The following is a 16,087-nucleotide window of genomic DNA, read 5'->3' as shown; positions in this document are numbered from 1 at the left end:
TCAGTATAAAACCTTTTTTTGAGACAATCAGGGAAAATTGAAGACAAGTTAGGTATTAGATGATATTAAGGAATTATTATTGATATAGTTAGGTGTGAATGACATATGGTTAATGCTTGTTGTTTGAACAGTTTCATAATCAAAGTTTACAATTTTTTTTTAACAGTTGGGAAATGGTTAGGAACTTTTTAAAATTTTCGAAGAAGTGAAAAAAGTGGGGAGTTGCTAGGAAAAGGTAGAAAAAGAAGTTTTGCTTTATCCAACCCACAAAAAAAGCATTACAGTCATCTGTTTTCCTGGCTGCTTACTGCTACTGCCAGTATAAAGGACCATATAAAGGACCAGGTCCATATTAAAAACAATAGTTTTATTGTTTTATCTTGATTCAGTATATTGGCATTTATAAAACTTGAATGTGAAAATTCACGTTAAGGTTTTCTCTGATTTAGCACCGTGGAATTTTTGTCTTGTTTCTGATAATAAATGTGTCATTGAACTGTATATAATCTTAGCAGAGATAGATACTCACCAAAAATTGTAGTGTATATTTTAAATTTTATACTATTGCAAAAATTATCGCCAAAATTTAAAAAAAAAAACCTTCACCTATTCAGTTGGTCTTTGGTCCTGACTCTTCTGTGCCTCAAATCCTAGGCTTTTGACCTTTATGAGCAAAGATACGCTGCTGTGAAGATCCATCAGCTTAATAAAAGCTGGAGGGATGAGAAGAAGGAAAACTACCACAAGTAAATGTTAATTCTTTATGGTTTGTATCAATTGAAAATATATTTAATAGTCATGGAGAATTAATATACTCTCTCTTCCCATAGACATGCCTGCAGAGAGTATAGAATACACAAAGAACTGGATCACCCCAGAATAGTTAAACTCTATGATTATTTCTCCTTGGATACAGATACGTAAGTGAACATAAGGATTTAGTTTTTAAGAAAAGATACATTTGCTTTACTTTCCCTGTTCTGTAATGATATCAATATCCTTCATTTCTCTTTGTGATTCTGAATTATTGGATAATATTTTATGTCTAATTTTTTTTCTCTTCTCCACTGTAGGTTTTGTACAGTGTTAGAATACTGTGAAGGCAATGACTTGGATTTCTATCTGAAACAACATAAATTAATGTCAGAGAAAGAAGCTAGGTCTATTGTAATGCAAATTGTAAATGCACTAAGATATCTCAATGAAATCAAACCGCCTATTATACATTATGATCTTAAGCCAGGTAATTAATAAAATGTGTCTAAATAATTTTTTAAGCTCTAAAGAATATAGTTTTTAAAAGTCATATTTAATATCTGAAAACATGCTTTTGGTTTAGTTTTTAAAAGTCAGTGGAATACAAGTAGAATTTAAAGTGTTTTTATTATATCACCACATTTTAAAATTGTTTTAAATGTATACTTTAATTATATTTACGTTTCTAAGTATGTATTTTAAATATATATACTTCCCAAAAGTCAGCTTAAGTAGTAAAGATAATGTTTTTCATTTCTGTATCATTAAAAGAACTTTATGTTTTGTTCTTAGGAAACATCCTTCTGGTAGATGGAACAGCATGTGGAGAAATCAAAATCACTGATTTCGGTCTGTCCAAGATTATGGACGATGATAGCTATGGTGTAGATGGAATGGATCTAACTTCCCAAGGGGCAGGCACTTACTGGTACTTGCATTATTAAAAATAGCAAAACTGTCTAGATTAGTGCCCAGTCTTTTTATGAGAGTTTAGTTTTTATGTTCATTACCTTTCAGATTACTGTGGTGAGGGTACTGATATGAAGTCTCTGAGTCAAGAGGGAGACTGTCAGACTTCTTGTCTCATCCGGTCTTAACTATAAATATCAGTAAACTGGAGGGAGAATGACTTGGCATTAGCAAATGATTTCAGTAACTACCAGCTAGAAACTCCTAACATGGGGAATTAATGGATTTTCTTCTATAATGTTAGAGTGATGTTTATCATGAATAAAAATACTTGAATAAATACAACATCTTAACTATTACAAGCAATAGCCATAAGCATCAAGCCCTCTCTGTGGAGGTTTTGTGCTTATGGTTTTTGCTGGAGATGAATGTTTTGTTGATCAGGCTGGAAGAGAAATTTGGCATATTCTTGGTCTTTGGACTTGCCTCTCAAAATTCCTTTTAGTGAGTTCTTACATGTAGATACAAATTTAGATAGAACCATAGATTGACAGATATAAGTCTAAATGAACGTCATTCCCTCCAGAGTACCTAGGTGTTGATAAAAATTATTTCAGTGTGAGTTTTCAAACTTACTGTTAAATTCACCAAAGTGAAGTAGCATAGACTATGAACTTTCCAAACAAACTTAGTTTTCAGAATAAATTAGTTTAGCAAAAGGGGTAAAATTTTAGTTGGAAGAGAGATAATTGTACTCAACTTCATTGAACAGGATGGTGACTACAAACATAAATGTGACATTAGGGTTTCTAGAACAGTCTGCACACAGTAGCCTGACCACATAATAGCCAGTTCCATAAGATGCCACAGGTCTGTGTGGACTTTACGTTACATGAATAGGGATTAGTCATGTTTGTGTATTCTTTTAAAGCCATTTTAAAGTTTCAAATTCTGCTTGTGGCATTTTCTAGGAATATGAATGAGATAATGTGTCATGGATTTTTTTTTCATATTTAAAGAAAATTTTCATTTGAACTAGTAACCCCCTAAAAGTATCCTCAATCAGTAGTCTTTTGACTTTTTTCTTTTAGCAACAAAGCTCCATTTTTCACAACAAAATTGTAGAATCCTAATAAATAAAAGCAACAAAAACAAAGCTTCTTGTTAGAACCCTGGATCCTATGGAAGACAGTATGGAAAACTCCCACTGTATTGTTTCCCTCTCACTCTGGCTTCGCTAGTGTAGGGCAGGGCAAGGAAATTTCCCTCTGACAGGTGGGTGTGAGACAGGAAAGCTTATATTTAGGGTGCTGTGCAGGAAGGAGAGATAGTTGTGGCATTTCTGTGTAGGAACATGGGATATATTTCCCATAGAAACAACATTCCAAAAAATGGTTAGTTTTCTGCAGTCATATTAGTTTTTTTAGGTATGTATTTGGTAAACTGAGATCCTACACAAATTTTTAGAATACATGTATATAGTGCTTTTACAAATTACCTTTCATCCCCAGAAGCTTAAACTATTTGTCATTATCAGAAGAAAATCAGTGTTGTCTCTCCTTCCCTCTTAGGTCTCAAATGCAATCATCCACTAAATCCTAAGCTTTGGTATCTCTCCCTACAGTCCCTCCCCTTGCTTACACCCTGCCCTAAGAGACTGCGTAGCAGTGTTTAAGAGCCATTCTTCTTTCAGTTACACAAAATATACACTTTTATTCATAAAACAAATCTGGCTTTTTACTTGATTTGGGGGGTAGGAAAGGATTTACATCACAAATAAATCATCTTTGGTGGTTCTACTTCAAGAAATTTCATGTGTTTTTTTAAGTGATCTGTCAATATCCTGCTGAAATTTAAATGATTTTAGCATAGTGAGTATAAAACTAAAGGAAAAAGAAAGTAGATTCTCATTTAGCTATATTATTCCTTTTCAGGATTTTTAATTTATCTAAATTTTTGAGGTGTGAGATAACTTGCATCCCTGATAGATCTTTTTACTTATAACCTAAGGTGACAAATTTATTTTTACCTTTCCTTTGTCTAAAATTACAAACTTATAAAAAAAAATAGTATTTTGGAATACTCAGTATATTTCAGACGCTGCTAGTGTTCAAAACTGCACAATGAGTAAGAGCTCCTTGAGCTGCTCACAGTCTAGTGTGAGTTTAGTTCAGTGCCATAGTAGAGGTACCATAATGTTCAGTGGTTACATGAGGAAGAAGCGAAGCTCTGCCTGGAAGGAAGCAGAGAAGGCTTATGGAGGTGGAGTGGGTCTTGAAGAAGAAATGGTGCTCACCAAGTGAATTGGAGTGGTTAGGGAAGGCATTAGAGATTGTCATATTCGAAAGCATAGGGGGAAAAAAGAGCAGTGTGGGTAACCAAGTGAATTGGGTTTGCCTAGCCAGTTTGAGGGGGTGAGTGCAGATTTTGGAAATTCAGGTTGCTGCTAGATTAGGATGGGTCTTGTGTAACAAACAAGACATGTAACGTCTTACCTTGGCAGTGAGTAATGTTGAGATTCTTTAAACAGAAAAACCACCTGATCCAATATGTGTTTTAGAAAGAGAACTGTCTATAGTTTGAACGCTGGTAAAGGGTGGTGGGGGAGGATTTCTTCCGCTATTATTAGATACTTATTCAAATTAGAACATATTTCTAATGATAATTTTCCATTTCTGTAGATAATATATATTTATATATATAGAATACTTGATCACAGAGTTGTATGCTTTGGCTCTAGAGTCAAATGATACATGGATGTAATGCTTCAAAAGTTTGGTGATTTTCATTGATGAAAGTCCCTAAAGTTTGTGTATTTGGATAAAATGAGTGTTCTAAGATTTTACATTTAGAAGGTTTTAAGTTATAGTTGTTCATAGTATCCTTTCCTTTTTTCTCCAAAAAAAAAACTATAGGTATTTACCCCCTGAGTGTTTTGTAGTTGGAAAAGAACCACCAAAGATTTCCAACAAGGTTGATGTGTGGTCAGTCGGGGTCATCTTCTTTCAGTGTCTTTATGGTAGAAAGGTAAGTTAAAGTACACTAGATTCAGCTGTATAGAGATAAGTTGAATTTTCCCCTCTTAAATGCAAAGTCTCATTAACTTGAAGTCAATTTAGATTCTTCCAAGGAAAGGTAGGCTTATTCTGTATTTCTTCCTAAAATTTCCATGAATCAGAATCATTTTAATGTCACAACAGTTTACTTGGTCTGCTTTTTGCCTTTTTTTCCCTTTGGAAGTAACTGTCTGTTAACAACGCTAACATTTTCTACTGTTATACTGGAGTCAGAACATTTTTCATTATCCTTTGTTCTCTTCACTTCCTCACATCCTCTTTCCCATGCATACACAGTTGGCCTGCACATAGTTTTCCCCCCGTGCTCCCTCAGGGAAATTCCCTCAAATTTAGTCTTAATTCTTCCCAAACCTTTCTTTATATTGAAGTCGGAACTACAAATTACCATAGATATTGTCTAATCCCTTCATCAGTATGGAAAGAGAGGTTAAGGGACTTGTCTGGGAATTCACTGCAAGTTAGGACCAAACCCAAGGCTGTTTCGTTTATTTTATTCTTTGGACTTTTCACAGATGTTTCTGCTACTTCTTTATCTCTTCTCTAATCAAACTTTATATTTTAAACATTCAGAGTACAGTTTTAAATTTCTTTTTATGTTTTTATTTTATCTTTACTACTTATCTTGCAACAGCATTATTTTCTATGGCATATTCACAATGCTTCAGCCATGTTGAGGGTCAATTATGTCAAATACATAACCTTGTTTCTATGAGAATGCATCCCAACTTCCAAATAATTGAGGACAGGATTTTTAGGACACAAATCATCTGTATTTTGGGAATTCACTGACAATATCTTTGTTTAAGTATTTTGTGAGATAAATTTCTCAACATTTTATTCCTTTTTTTTTTTTTTAGCCATTTGGTCATAATCAATCTCAACAAGACATTCTTCAAGAAAATACAATATTGAAAGCCACAGAAGTCCAGTTCCCTGTAAAACCAGTTGTAAGCAGTGAAGCAAAGGTATTAAATATATGTAAACGTTTTTGAAGTAAATTTTATTTCATAAATTGTGCTTAAAACAAAGTAAGTACTTATTAGTAAGTAAAGTAGAAGTGATTGCCACCACGGGAATATCTATCCAGTAGGACCTGGTGATTTGCTCTGGAAAAAAGAGTTGCTTAGGCCCTTGGTTGTGATAGTTTTCATCTTTTAAGGACCTGAATATGGTCCCTGATTCTTTGTTCATACCAACTTGCTTTGAAAATTAGGGAAGATCACAAAATCTGGGCCTACCATTACCTTTATGTTTTACATATCAGCCTATGTTAATACTGAGATATTTAAGTATATAAAGAAATAATAAAAGTAGTAATAACTACCATTTATTTAATGCTTATTATGTGCGAAGCATTGTGTTGATACTTTATATACATTATTTTTTAACAACCTTTTAAGTATAGGTATTTTTGTTATTCTCATTTTATAAAGTAGGAAACCAGGCAAGCCATAGCAAAAGTACCTTCTCTAGAATCACGCTAGCTAGTGAATAGCAGAGCTGTGGCTCAAAATACCCACTTCTGCTAGACTCCAAAATGCACACCTTTGACCCTTACGCTGCCCTGCACTCGCTCTTGATAAAGCCTGACCTCTTTATCAGCTCTGCTTGCAGGTAGCAGTGAATCTATAACAAACAGCTTCCTATAGTTCTGCTCCATAAATGTCTATGTAATAACATAAAATAACTGTTTCTAATTAATAGCAAAACTTTTATGATACTTAATATTTTCCCACCTTAAGCTATTGGCCTTTCACGTTTGTATTTTTACTCCTGCTTTGTTATACTAATCACAAAGCTCGTTTTTCTGTGACTGCCTGTTGGAGTCTTTTTTTAAAAACCCTGTGAAATTCCTAAAAAACACATGGAATTCCCATTTTCTCTGGTATGAATAGGCCATAAGAATAATTCATAAATAGGCATTATATAGTTTCTATATTCTCAGAGTGTAGATAACCACTGCTAGATATTGCCCATCATCGAGGTCATAGTGGCCTTCATAATTGAAAATGTACTGGTTTTTGTTAATCTCAGTAAGTGTATATATTGGAACTGTCGGTATTTCATTTTCTGTTACATCTTTATTGGTTTTTTGCAAGTTATTTGAATGACTTTTAGAAGATTTTGACAATTAAAAAGATAACTGATGTTCTTTCTTTAAAGCATAATGAATTATTTTCATGAGGTAAAATATGGCCCCTTTGAAAAGATCTTGACAGTAACTAGCATCTAAATTTTGTCTTCCCTTTCTATCTACAGCATCAGTGAGAACAGAAACTAAATTTAGTCAATGCAAGATCCATTTTTTTTAAATACTGACAAAAATGACCAGGAATTAGTGTGGTATGCCAAAAAGAAGTCCCATTTAGCCATCTCTGGTTCTATCCCTAGGCTCTTTATAGGGGCCACAATCACTGTTTTGGAATCTGGGAAGGGTCACATTGTTGTTGTTTTTAACCTCTTGTCCTTATAGAATACACTTTCACCAAGTACCTCCACTGACCTGATGTGGGCATCTTAAGTACATTACTCCTTGTAGACTTCGTAACCTTGCTGTTGGTACCTTTTCATCCTCTCAAACTCTGCCTTCAACATAATCAGTCACTCTTGAATTTTTTTCCTCCATCTTAATCATTTTCATAGTGGTCTCTGAAACTTTTGTTTGTTAAAGACTTTTTAAAAAGATAAAACCTAAGGGATCAGAAAGACTTTTGATAAATATGAGTAACCTAACCATGGTATAATGATGAGAAGAGCTAGATTTATTTTTAGAGAAAAAAATTACTTATAATTTCAAAGCAAAGAAAGTGCAAAGTAGTTACTTTTTAATATGATTAAACTTTGATTTAAAGTTAATCTTAGTTGTAGTTTTCCTACAAATGCTTTAATTCATGACTTCATGTGGTACTTACGAATTTTAAGGCAAGCTAATTTTATTTCTAGTGTCAGCAATAAGAAAAGGAAACAATTATTCCTTGAGAATGTTTTATCTTTTGCAAAAAATGGATGGATCTCTCAAATATGATATTAAATGAAAGAAGCCAGGCAAAGGAGAACATAATCATGATTCTATTTATATAAAGTTCAAAATAATCAAAACTCAACTATGGTGTTAGAAGTTAGGATGGAGGTTACCTAGGTAGGTTGGGGGCAGAGCCAGTGCCTGGAAGGGGGCATGAAGAGACTTAGGAGGTTCTGGTAAAGTTCTTTTTTCTTGAGTTACATAGATATATTCACCTTTGTGCTATACACTTATGATTTGTCAATTTTTAAAAAAATATTAAAAATCTTTATTGAAGTATAACATAAGCTGTTCTCAAGGATACAATGTATAAAACCAGTTTGAGAAGGAAAAAAGGTAGTGATTATATTCCATTATTTACCTTTTTCAAAAGTGTACTGATGCACAGTGTTAACCTAGGAAACAAAAACCCCAATAGAAGTGTCACTTCAGTGTTCCTTTCATCTAAAGAAAGTCTTTATGCTCAATAGAAAAAAAAATTTTATGGCTAAAAATGGCATCATACCCTCTGGCCAAACTAAACTGATAATAAAATGGAATGAGGGTAAGAGGATTGTTTGTTTTAGCAGAAGAAAAATTCTATGGAAAAAAAGTCTCCAGAATTTTTTAAGCAGAAATGCAGCTTTCCATATTCAACATAGTACTGGAAGTCCTAGCCAGAGCAGTTAGGCAAGAAAAAGAAATAAAAGGCATCCAAATCAGAAAGGAAGAATTAAACTGTCACTATTTGCAGGTGACATGATGTTATATATAGAAAACCCTAAAAACTCTACCAAAAACTGTTAGAACTAATAAACGAATTCAGTAAAGTTGCAGAATACAAAATCAATATACAAAAATCTGTTGCATTTCTATACACTAATAATGAACTATCGGAAATTAAGAAAACACTCCATTTACAGTTGCATCAAAAAGAATAAAATACCTATGAGTAAATTTAACCAAGGAGATGAAGGACCTGTATACTGAAAACTAGAAGACATTGATAAAAGACTCAAATGGAAAGATATTCTATGCTCATGGATTGCTAGAATTAATATTGTTAAAAAGTCCATACTGGGGGCCAGCCCAGTGGCATAGTGGTTAAGTTCACATGCTCCGCTTTGGCGGCCTGGGGTTCGCAGGTTCAGATTGTGGGCGCAGACCTACTTAGCGCTTATCAAGCCATGTTGTGGCAGGTGTCCCACATGTGAAGTAGAGGAAGGTGGGCACAGGTGTTAGCCCAGGGCCAGTCTTTCTCAGCAAAAAGAGGAAGATTGGCAACAGATGTTAGCTCAGGGCTAATCTTCCTCACCAAAAAAAAAAAAAAAAAGACATACATTAAAAAAAAAAAGTCCATACTACCCAAAGCAATCTACAGATTCAATGCTATCCTATCAAAATTCCAATGCCATTTTTTACAGAAATAGGACAAACAATCCTAAAATTTCTGTGGAAACACAAAAGACCCCAAATAGCCAAAGCAGTCTTGAGAAAGAAAAACAAAGCTGGAGACATCATGCTTCTTGATTTCAAACTATGTTTCGTAGCTATAGTAATCAAAGCAGTATGATATTGGCATAAAAACAGATACATAGATCAGTGGAACAGAATAGAGAACACAGAAATAAACCCATGCATGTATGTTGTTAATTTACAACAAAGGAGGCAAGAATATATAATGGGGAAAGGACAGTCTCTTCAATAAATGGTGTTGGGAAAACTGGATAACCACATGCAAAAGAATGAAACTGGACCACTGTCTTACACCATACACAAAAATTAACTCAAAGTGGATGAAAATCTTGAACATAAGACCCCAAACCATAAAGCTCTTAGAAGAAATGTAGATGGGTAAGCTCTTAACATCAGTCTTGGTGAGGACTTTTTGGATTTGACACCAAAAGCAAAGGCAACAGAAGCAAAAATCAACAAGTGGAACTGCATCAAATGAAAAAGCTTCTGCACAGCAAAACAAACCATCAACAAAATGAAAAGGCAGCCTACTGAATGGGAGAAAACATTTGCAAACCATATCTGATTAAGGGTTAATATCCCAAATACAGAAAGAACTCATACAACTCAATAGCAAAAAAACAATCCGATTTAAAAATGGGCAGAAGATTTAATAAGTATTTTTCAAAGGAAGACATTCAGATGTTCAACAGGTGCATGAAAAGATGGTCAACATCCCTAATCATCAGGGAAATGCAAATCAAAACCACAATGAGTTATCACCTCATACCTGTTAGAATGGCTATTACCAAAAAGATGAGAAATAAGTGTTGGCAACGATGTGGAAAAAAGGGAACAGTTGTGCACTGTTGGGAATGTAATTGGTGCAGCCACTATGGAAACCAGTATGGAGCTTCCTCAAAAAATTAAAACTAGAACTACCATATATATGATCTAGCAATTCCACTTCTGGGTATTTATTTGAAGAAAAGGAAAACACTAACTTGAAAAGAAACATGCACCCTCATGTTCATTGCAGCATTATTTACAATAGCCAAGACATGGAAACAATGTAAGTGTCCATCGATGGATGAATGGATAAAGAACGTGTGGAATATATACGTACAATTGACTGTTATCTTGCCATTTGTGACAACATGGGTGGACCTTGAGGGTATTGTGCTAAATGAAGTAAGTCAGGTGGAGAAAGACAATTATTGTATGACTTCACTCATGTGGAAGATAAACACATAGATATGGAGAACAGATTGGTGGTTACCAAGGGGGAATGGGGCAGGGGGAGGGTGAAAGGGGTAAAGAGGCACATGTGTACAGTGACAGATGACAGCTAGACTTTTGGTGGTGAACATGATGCAGTCTATACAGAAGTTGAAATATGTTGTACAGCTGAAATTTATATAATGTTATAAACCAATGTGACCTCAATAAAATAAATATAAAAGAAGATGTGGTGTGTATATATATACGATGGAATACTACTCAACCATAAGAAAGATGAAATCTTGCCATTTGTGACACCGTGGATGGACCTTGAGAGTATTATGCTGAGCCACATAAGTTAGCGAAAGCCAAATACGGTATGATTCCACTCATATGGGGAAGGTAAAAAAACAACAAAACAAACACTTAGACACAGAGGATAGATTGGATTACCAGAGGGGGAGGGCGAAAGGGGTAAAAGGGCACATTTGTATGGTAATGGGAAAAAAAGAAAAATTTATAGGCTATAAAGTGAACCACTAGGTGCTATGAATTGAAAGTTGAATTTGGAGTGAGAATTTTATTGCTGCAGAAGAAAATTTTTTAAGATTTGAACCTCTAATAAAATGAAATATATTTATTGTCTTAAATGTGTCCGTCTTTCTAAAGCGTTCCGTTGACTCATATTTAAAGGGGGACTTTTGCTGACTTTTTTTTTTTTTTTTTAAGGCCTTTATAAGACGCTGTTTGGCATACCGAAAAGAAGATCGATTTGATGTGCACCAACTGGCAAATGACCCATACCTTCTCCCGCACATGAGAAGATCAAATTCTTCAGGAAACTTACACATGGCTGGGCTGACAGCATCCCCTACGCCCCCTTCTTCAAGCATAATTACTTACTGACTTTCCTCCAAAATTGGCATGATATCTTTGAATTGCTTCCAGATGCACACTTGAGTTTGAGAGCATTTGAGTGTTTTTGTTGTTTTCTTTTTTGACACAGGACATGGTTGAGAACTGTTTGTGAACTCAAGTTCTTCGTAGCATCATTTGTATGAGACTGGATCATGGACAATGAATAAATTGTACACTCTGACTGTAACCTTAAGCAGTGAAGGATGACGGCCTGTTGCACAGAAACGGGAGTACCATATTAAGATAGGAGAAAAATGGTTTTTTGTTTGTGTGGGGGAGCACTGTAAATAACGTTTATAATACTTAAATACATTTGGTTGTTACTAGAGAGTTCTAATATGAAGGGTAGTTTTTCATTATTTAACCACACATGGGAAAAATATGAGACATATTTCTAACACAAGAACTGTAGTGCCTGGACACGTTCTTCAGCATTCGGTAGTTAATCTGCTGAAACCAAAGTAAGAACTGAACGACAGTGACAGCCGTGTGGGATAGTCATAGATGTGCGAGTTAGAATCTTCGGACACAGTTAGACTTTGTCAGTTGCCTATTCTGGCTTTTACCAAGTTGTACCTCGAAATCATGTCCATTTTTTTCACTGGTTATGTTAAAGGGAGAGCTTAGATACGTTACACCTTTGACAAAATGAGCTGCTTGTTTTGAAATCAGTTGAATTCACTAAATTGTGATATCTCTGGTGTTTTCAACATGTTAGAATCAACAGATATTTTTCTTTTATTACCAGGCCTTGTTCATTAAAACAAGTGACAGTATGTAACCAAATGCAGACCAGTTCTATGCAGGATAATGATAAATTCCCTTCTAGCTCTACTGTAAATTGTTGTACAGATGTCGTATTTCAATTACCAAGTTTCAGCAGCTTATTCTTGTACAAATGTTTAAAAATATGGCTTTTCTAATTGGATATTGTATTTTTTTTAAGTCTTCTTGAAGGCGCTTTAATTGCTGCTAAATGATGTTGCTTCTTTGCTAAAAAAATCGAATGACCTCCTTAAAGGTGCAAGTTGACTGTACATCATAGAGTGATATTAAAAGCGGACATTCATTAACAATCAAGGCATGTAAAAATGATCCATGTTGGACATGTAGAGTTAAATCAGTTTCTTGGGTTCTAGGGCTGTGGAGCACATAGATACTAGATTTATAAATTGTTCATGGTTATTCTACATTTCTAGAAGGTTCTTATCAGCAAGGTGGGATGATGGTCCCATAAACAAGTTTCTTGTGGTCTGTACAGATTTGTTAAAATGTGAACATTTTCTAACTGCCTTGTATGGTAGAAACCATTATTTTTCAGGATGCTGTATTTCACTCCTGTAAGAATTATTTCTTTATTGTCACATTCATAATGCTGATACGTGTAAGTTGTCCATGTTGCCGAAAAAGGAGGCTATACGTAAAACAGATTCTCCTTACTATTGTGCAGTTAAACTGTGGCTCTTATTTCTGTTGTTGCAAGCCATTTTGTTTTTTCATTGTACATAGACACATTGTCTCTTTAAGATGCTGCTGAGATTGTAGAGAATGTAGCCAAAACAGTAATAAACAATGACAGTTAAAATTTAAAGACTATGAAAATTACATTCGAAGGGAGCTTTCAAGATTTAGGATATTGACTGATTTGGCTCCTTTACTTAAGAATGAACTTAATAAATTCTTTAAGTATATTTCAAGACAAGTATAAAGTGTTTCAAGCTGTTAAAGTAAACCTAATAACCGTTATCAAGGCTAATCCTAGGTAAGTAACACTTAGCACTATCAAGAATGGCTTAAGGGCTATACCTGCTCATCTGTAGATTAAGATAGAAATCCTATAAAAAAATATTGACATGGTAATGAAATGGTAGCATTGATTGAGTGCTTTAGGTGCTGCCTGCAAATTTTTCCATTTTGTTTGTTTTCTTCTTTCCAAATCATAAAGTACTTTGTTCATATAGTAACTGTTATTTGAAGTCCTGAATTAAAAGAAAGTGCCCAGTTTTGCTTAAAATTTTGGTGAGATATTAAGTGGACATGTACATCTAACATGAGGTTGAATAAGTAGTATAGACCTAGATCACTGCTTCACCATATTATTTTCAAATGAATGAAAATGACTGCTAGTGTCAAAATGCAGAAAAGGAGGAAAACAAGCCATAAAATGAAACTGCTTCCCTGACCTGGGCTTAAGTAATCACTTAGAATCAAGGATGTATAGGAGATGAATCAACTTGTAGACCGTCTCTTCCTCTTCAAGTTTTTCCAAACAAATGCTATAGATTTTGGGTCATATGCCAGTTACCCAGCAGGTACAAGATGGCCAATTGAGCCTAATTGAATAATTTACTGTTACCTTCACATGAGAAATTAGTGTCTATCAATCACTAAATAATTTCAGTTATTCTGGCAATCTTCGGCTCTAATATCTTTTGAAGCTTAAATTGTTTTCTGGTCTTCTGAATTCTGTCTTCAGAATTAAAGCATGTCTTGTATCCCTAAGACAATAGCCAAAGTCTTCTCCCTTTGAGAGTCAGCAATGATACAAGGTAAAATGTACAGTTTTTGCATATAATTTTAAATCTTTGTTTGATGTGAATTAGCTTTAGTGTATGCATGTTGAGAGGAAGTGTAGAAATCACTCTAATAATTTGTAAGTCGCGAGTTGGGTAGATACTTGGTTGTTTTTCAAAAATAAAGTCTCGATCTATTTTATTCTTTACTGGCTGCCATCCCCTTCTCCTAAAAAACAAAAAACTCTTTTGGTTTAAATCGTACATAAAATGTGAACAAATACTTCTACAGATACCTCATTACATGAAGCCAAAATGGTGGAGAGTTTCAGTGAAACATTTAAAGAGTATATTGTTTGTTTTACTGTTCATCGTTACTTATTAAATGCAATAATGTTGATACCATCAGATGTTATTAGCTATGTTTTAGTGGCAATGCAGACTCTGCAGTCCTTTTAGATTGTTAGTTTGCTCTAGAATTTAATTACATTGCTGTTTGATTTGTGTGTGAAGATAGCCTTATTTATACCTTTAAAGTCACATTGGCATGTCTGTCTCTAATCTCACTTGAAATTTTGACGTTATCTGATAATTTTCCTCCCAAATATACTAAACTTTAATGTTCTCTAGGCTTAATCTAATTCAAAAAGTGCCTTAGCAGCTAGTTTTTAAGTCAAATTATTAGAATTCTAATTCCTGAATTTCAGAAATTCTACAGCAGTATTAGAATTTATATACCTTATCTGTTTATTTGAATTACCTTTATTTCCTAGAACATATCTATCTCCGTTTACCTTTCCCTATTTTCACTTCCCTCCCCCTTTTCTTTTTTTGAGGATTTTTTCCCTTGGGAATTCTTTAATTTTTTTTTTTTTTTTTTTTTTTTTTTAAATGGGAAAGATTTGGGGCCAGCCTGGTGGGGCAAGCGGTTAAGTGCGCACGCTCTGCTGCGGCGGTCCGGGGTTCGCCAGTTTGGATCCCAGGCACGCACTGACGCACTGCTTGGCAAGCCATCCTGTGGCGGCGTCCCATATAAAGTGGAGGAAGATGGGCACGGATGTTAGCCGAGGGCCAGTCTTCCTCGGCAAAAAAAGAGGAGGATTGGCAGATGCTAGCACAGGGCTGATCTCCTCACAAAAAAAATATAAATAAATGGGAAAGATTTGAGTAAATTTGTACAAACCAACTTCAAAAATTTGCACAGAGTCAGAGAAGAACTTAGAAGAGTTTTTAGTTAGGACCAAAATGTGTGATTTTTCACTTGGAAATCCTCACTCATTTAAAATATTAGGGATGTAGATTACCTACATATATGTGACTTTTTTTTTAGTCTAGTTCCCATACAATATTATATTAGTTTCAGGTGTACAAATAGTGATTCGACATTTACATACATTATGAAGTGATCACAATAAGCCTAGTAAACCAAACTATCACCCTATGAAGTTATTACAATACTATTGACTATATTTCCATATATGACGGTCATAAAAAAGCCAATGCAATATACTGGGTAAGAACTCGGATTTTGGAACCAGATTCTTTGGGTCCAAATGTCGACTGCCTTTTACTACCTGTGTTTCAGGTTCCTTATCTGAAAATGAGGATGATAATACCCACTATACAGAGTGGTTGTGAGGAGTAAATGAGTTCACATATATAAAGCACTTAGAACTGTGCTCAGCACACTGTAATACCATGTATAATAAGCTGCTATTATCGTCATTCTTTTTTAAGACTCAGAGATTATTCTGTTGCTTTTTACATATACGATGCAGTCTGCTTTGCTTCCTGTGATAATTTAAATTCTTTTAAGAAATAGTTTTACAATGCTTGACTCAAGTTTCAAACAGTGATGATTAGATTACCTGAAAGTGGTTGTGTAGCAATTTAAAACAAAAAATAGTAACTCTTTGTGTAAACTGTAATTGCCAAAAGGACCATACCCTAAGCATTTATGCTGTTTCATCAGAGGCAATTCTACCATACTTGCCAGAGTTTTCCTTGCTAGTAACAACCATTTGAGGTAGAATAGGCATTTTTATCCCAGTTTTAGAGGAAGAAACAAACCTTGAGAAAAGAAATAACTTGGTTAGGCCACATAACTAGTAAGTAGTGGAATCAGAACTAAAGCACAGCTTTGGAGTCCTAGAGCAAGATTTTTACCATGTTAACATCTTGCCTCTTTATTATAAAATTTGTTTAGTTTGTTAAATCTTCGTGATTCTTCAAAGGTG

At 34.5% G+C, this 16,087-nt stretch overlaps 1 protein-coding gene across 1 annotated transcript in view; it reads left to right on the top strand.

Moving 5' to 3' along the window:
* Positions 1-14,059, top strand: part of TLK1 (tousled like kinase 1) — a 156,121-nt gene extending 142,062 nt beyond the window's left edge. The window contains exons 15-21 of the mRNA XM_004428200.3: positions 655-746; positions 831-920; positions 1,074-1,243; positions 1,549-1,684; positions 4,581-4,692; positions 5,600-5,707; positions 11,149-14,059. Of these exons, the coding sequence (XP_004428257.1) occupies positions 655-746; positions 831-920; positions 1,074-1,243; positions 1,549-1,684; positions 4,581-4,692; positions 5,600-5,707; positions 11,149-11,325 (885 nt within the window). The 3' untranslated portion in view covers positions 11,326-14,059. The remainder of the gene's footprint in view (positions 1-654; positions 747-830; positions 921-1,073; positions 1,244-1,548; positions 1,685-4,580; positions 4,693-5,599; positions 5,708-11,148) is intronic.
* Positions 14,060-16,087: the final 2,028 nt, after the last annotated feature.

The sequence above is a fragment of the Ceratotherium simum genome, chromosome 9 (assembly GCF_057802395.1).
Source record: "Ceratotherium simum simum isolate JZ-2026a chromosome 9, ASM5780239v1, whole genome shotgun sequence".
Classification (NCBI taxonomy): Eukaryota; Metazoa; Chordata; class Mammalia; order Perissodactyla; family Rhinocerotidae; genus Ceratotherium; species Ceratotherium simum.
Note: the sequence above shows the minus strand (reverse complement) of the source record. Positions and strands in the feature narration are given on the sequence as shown.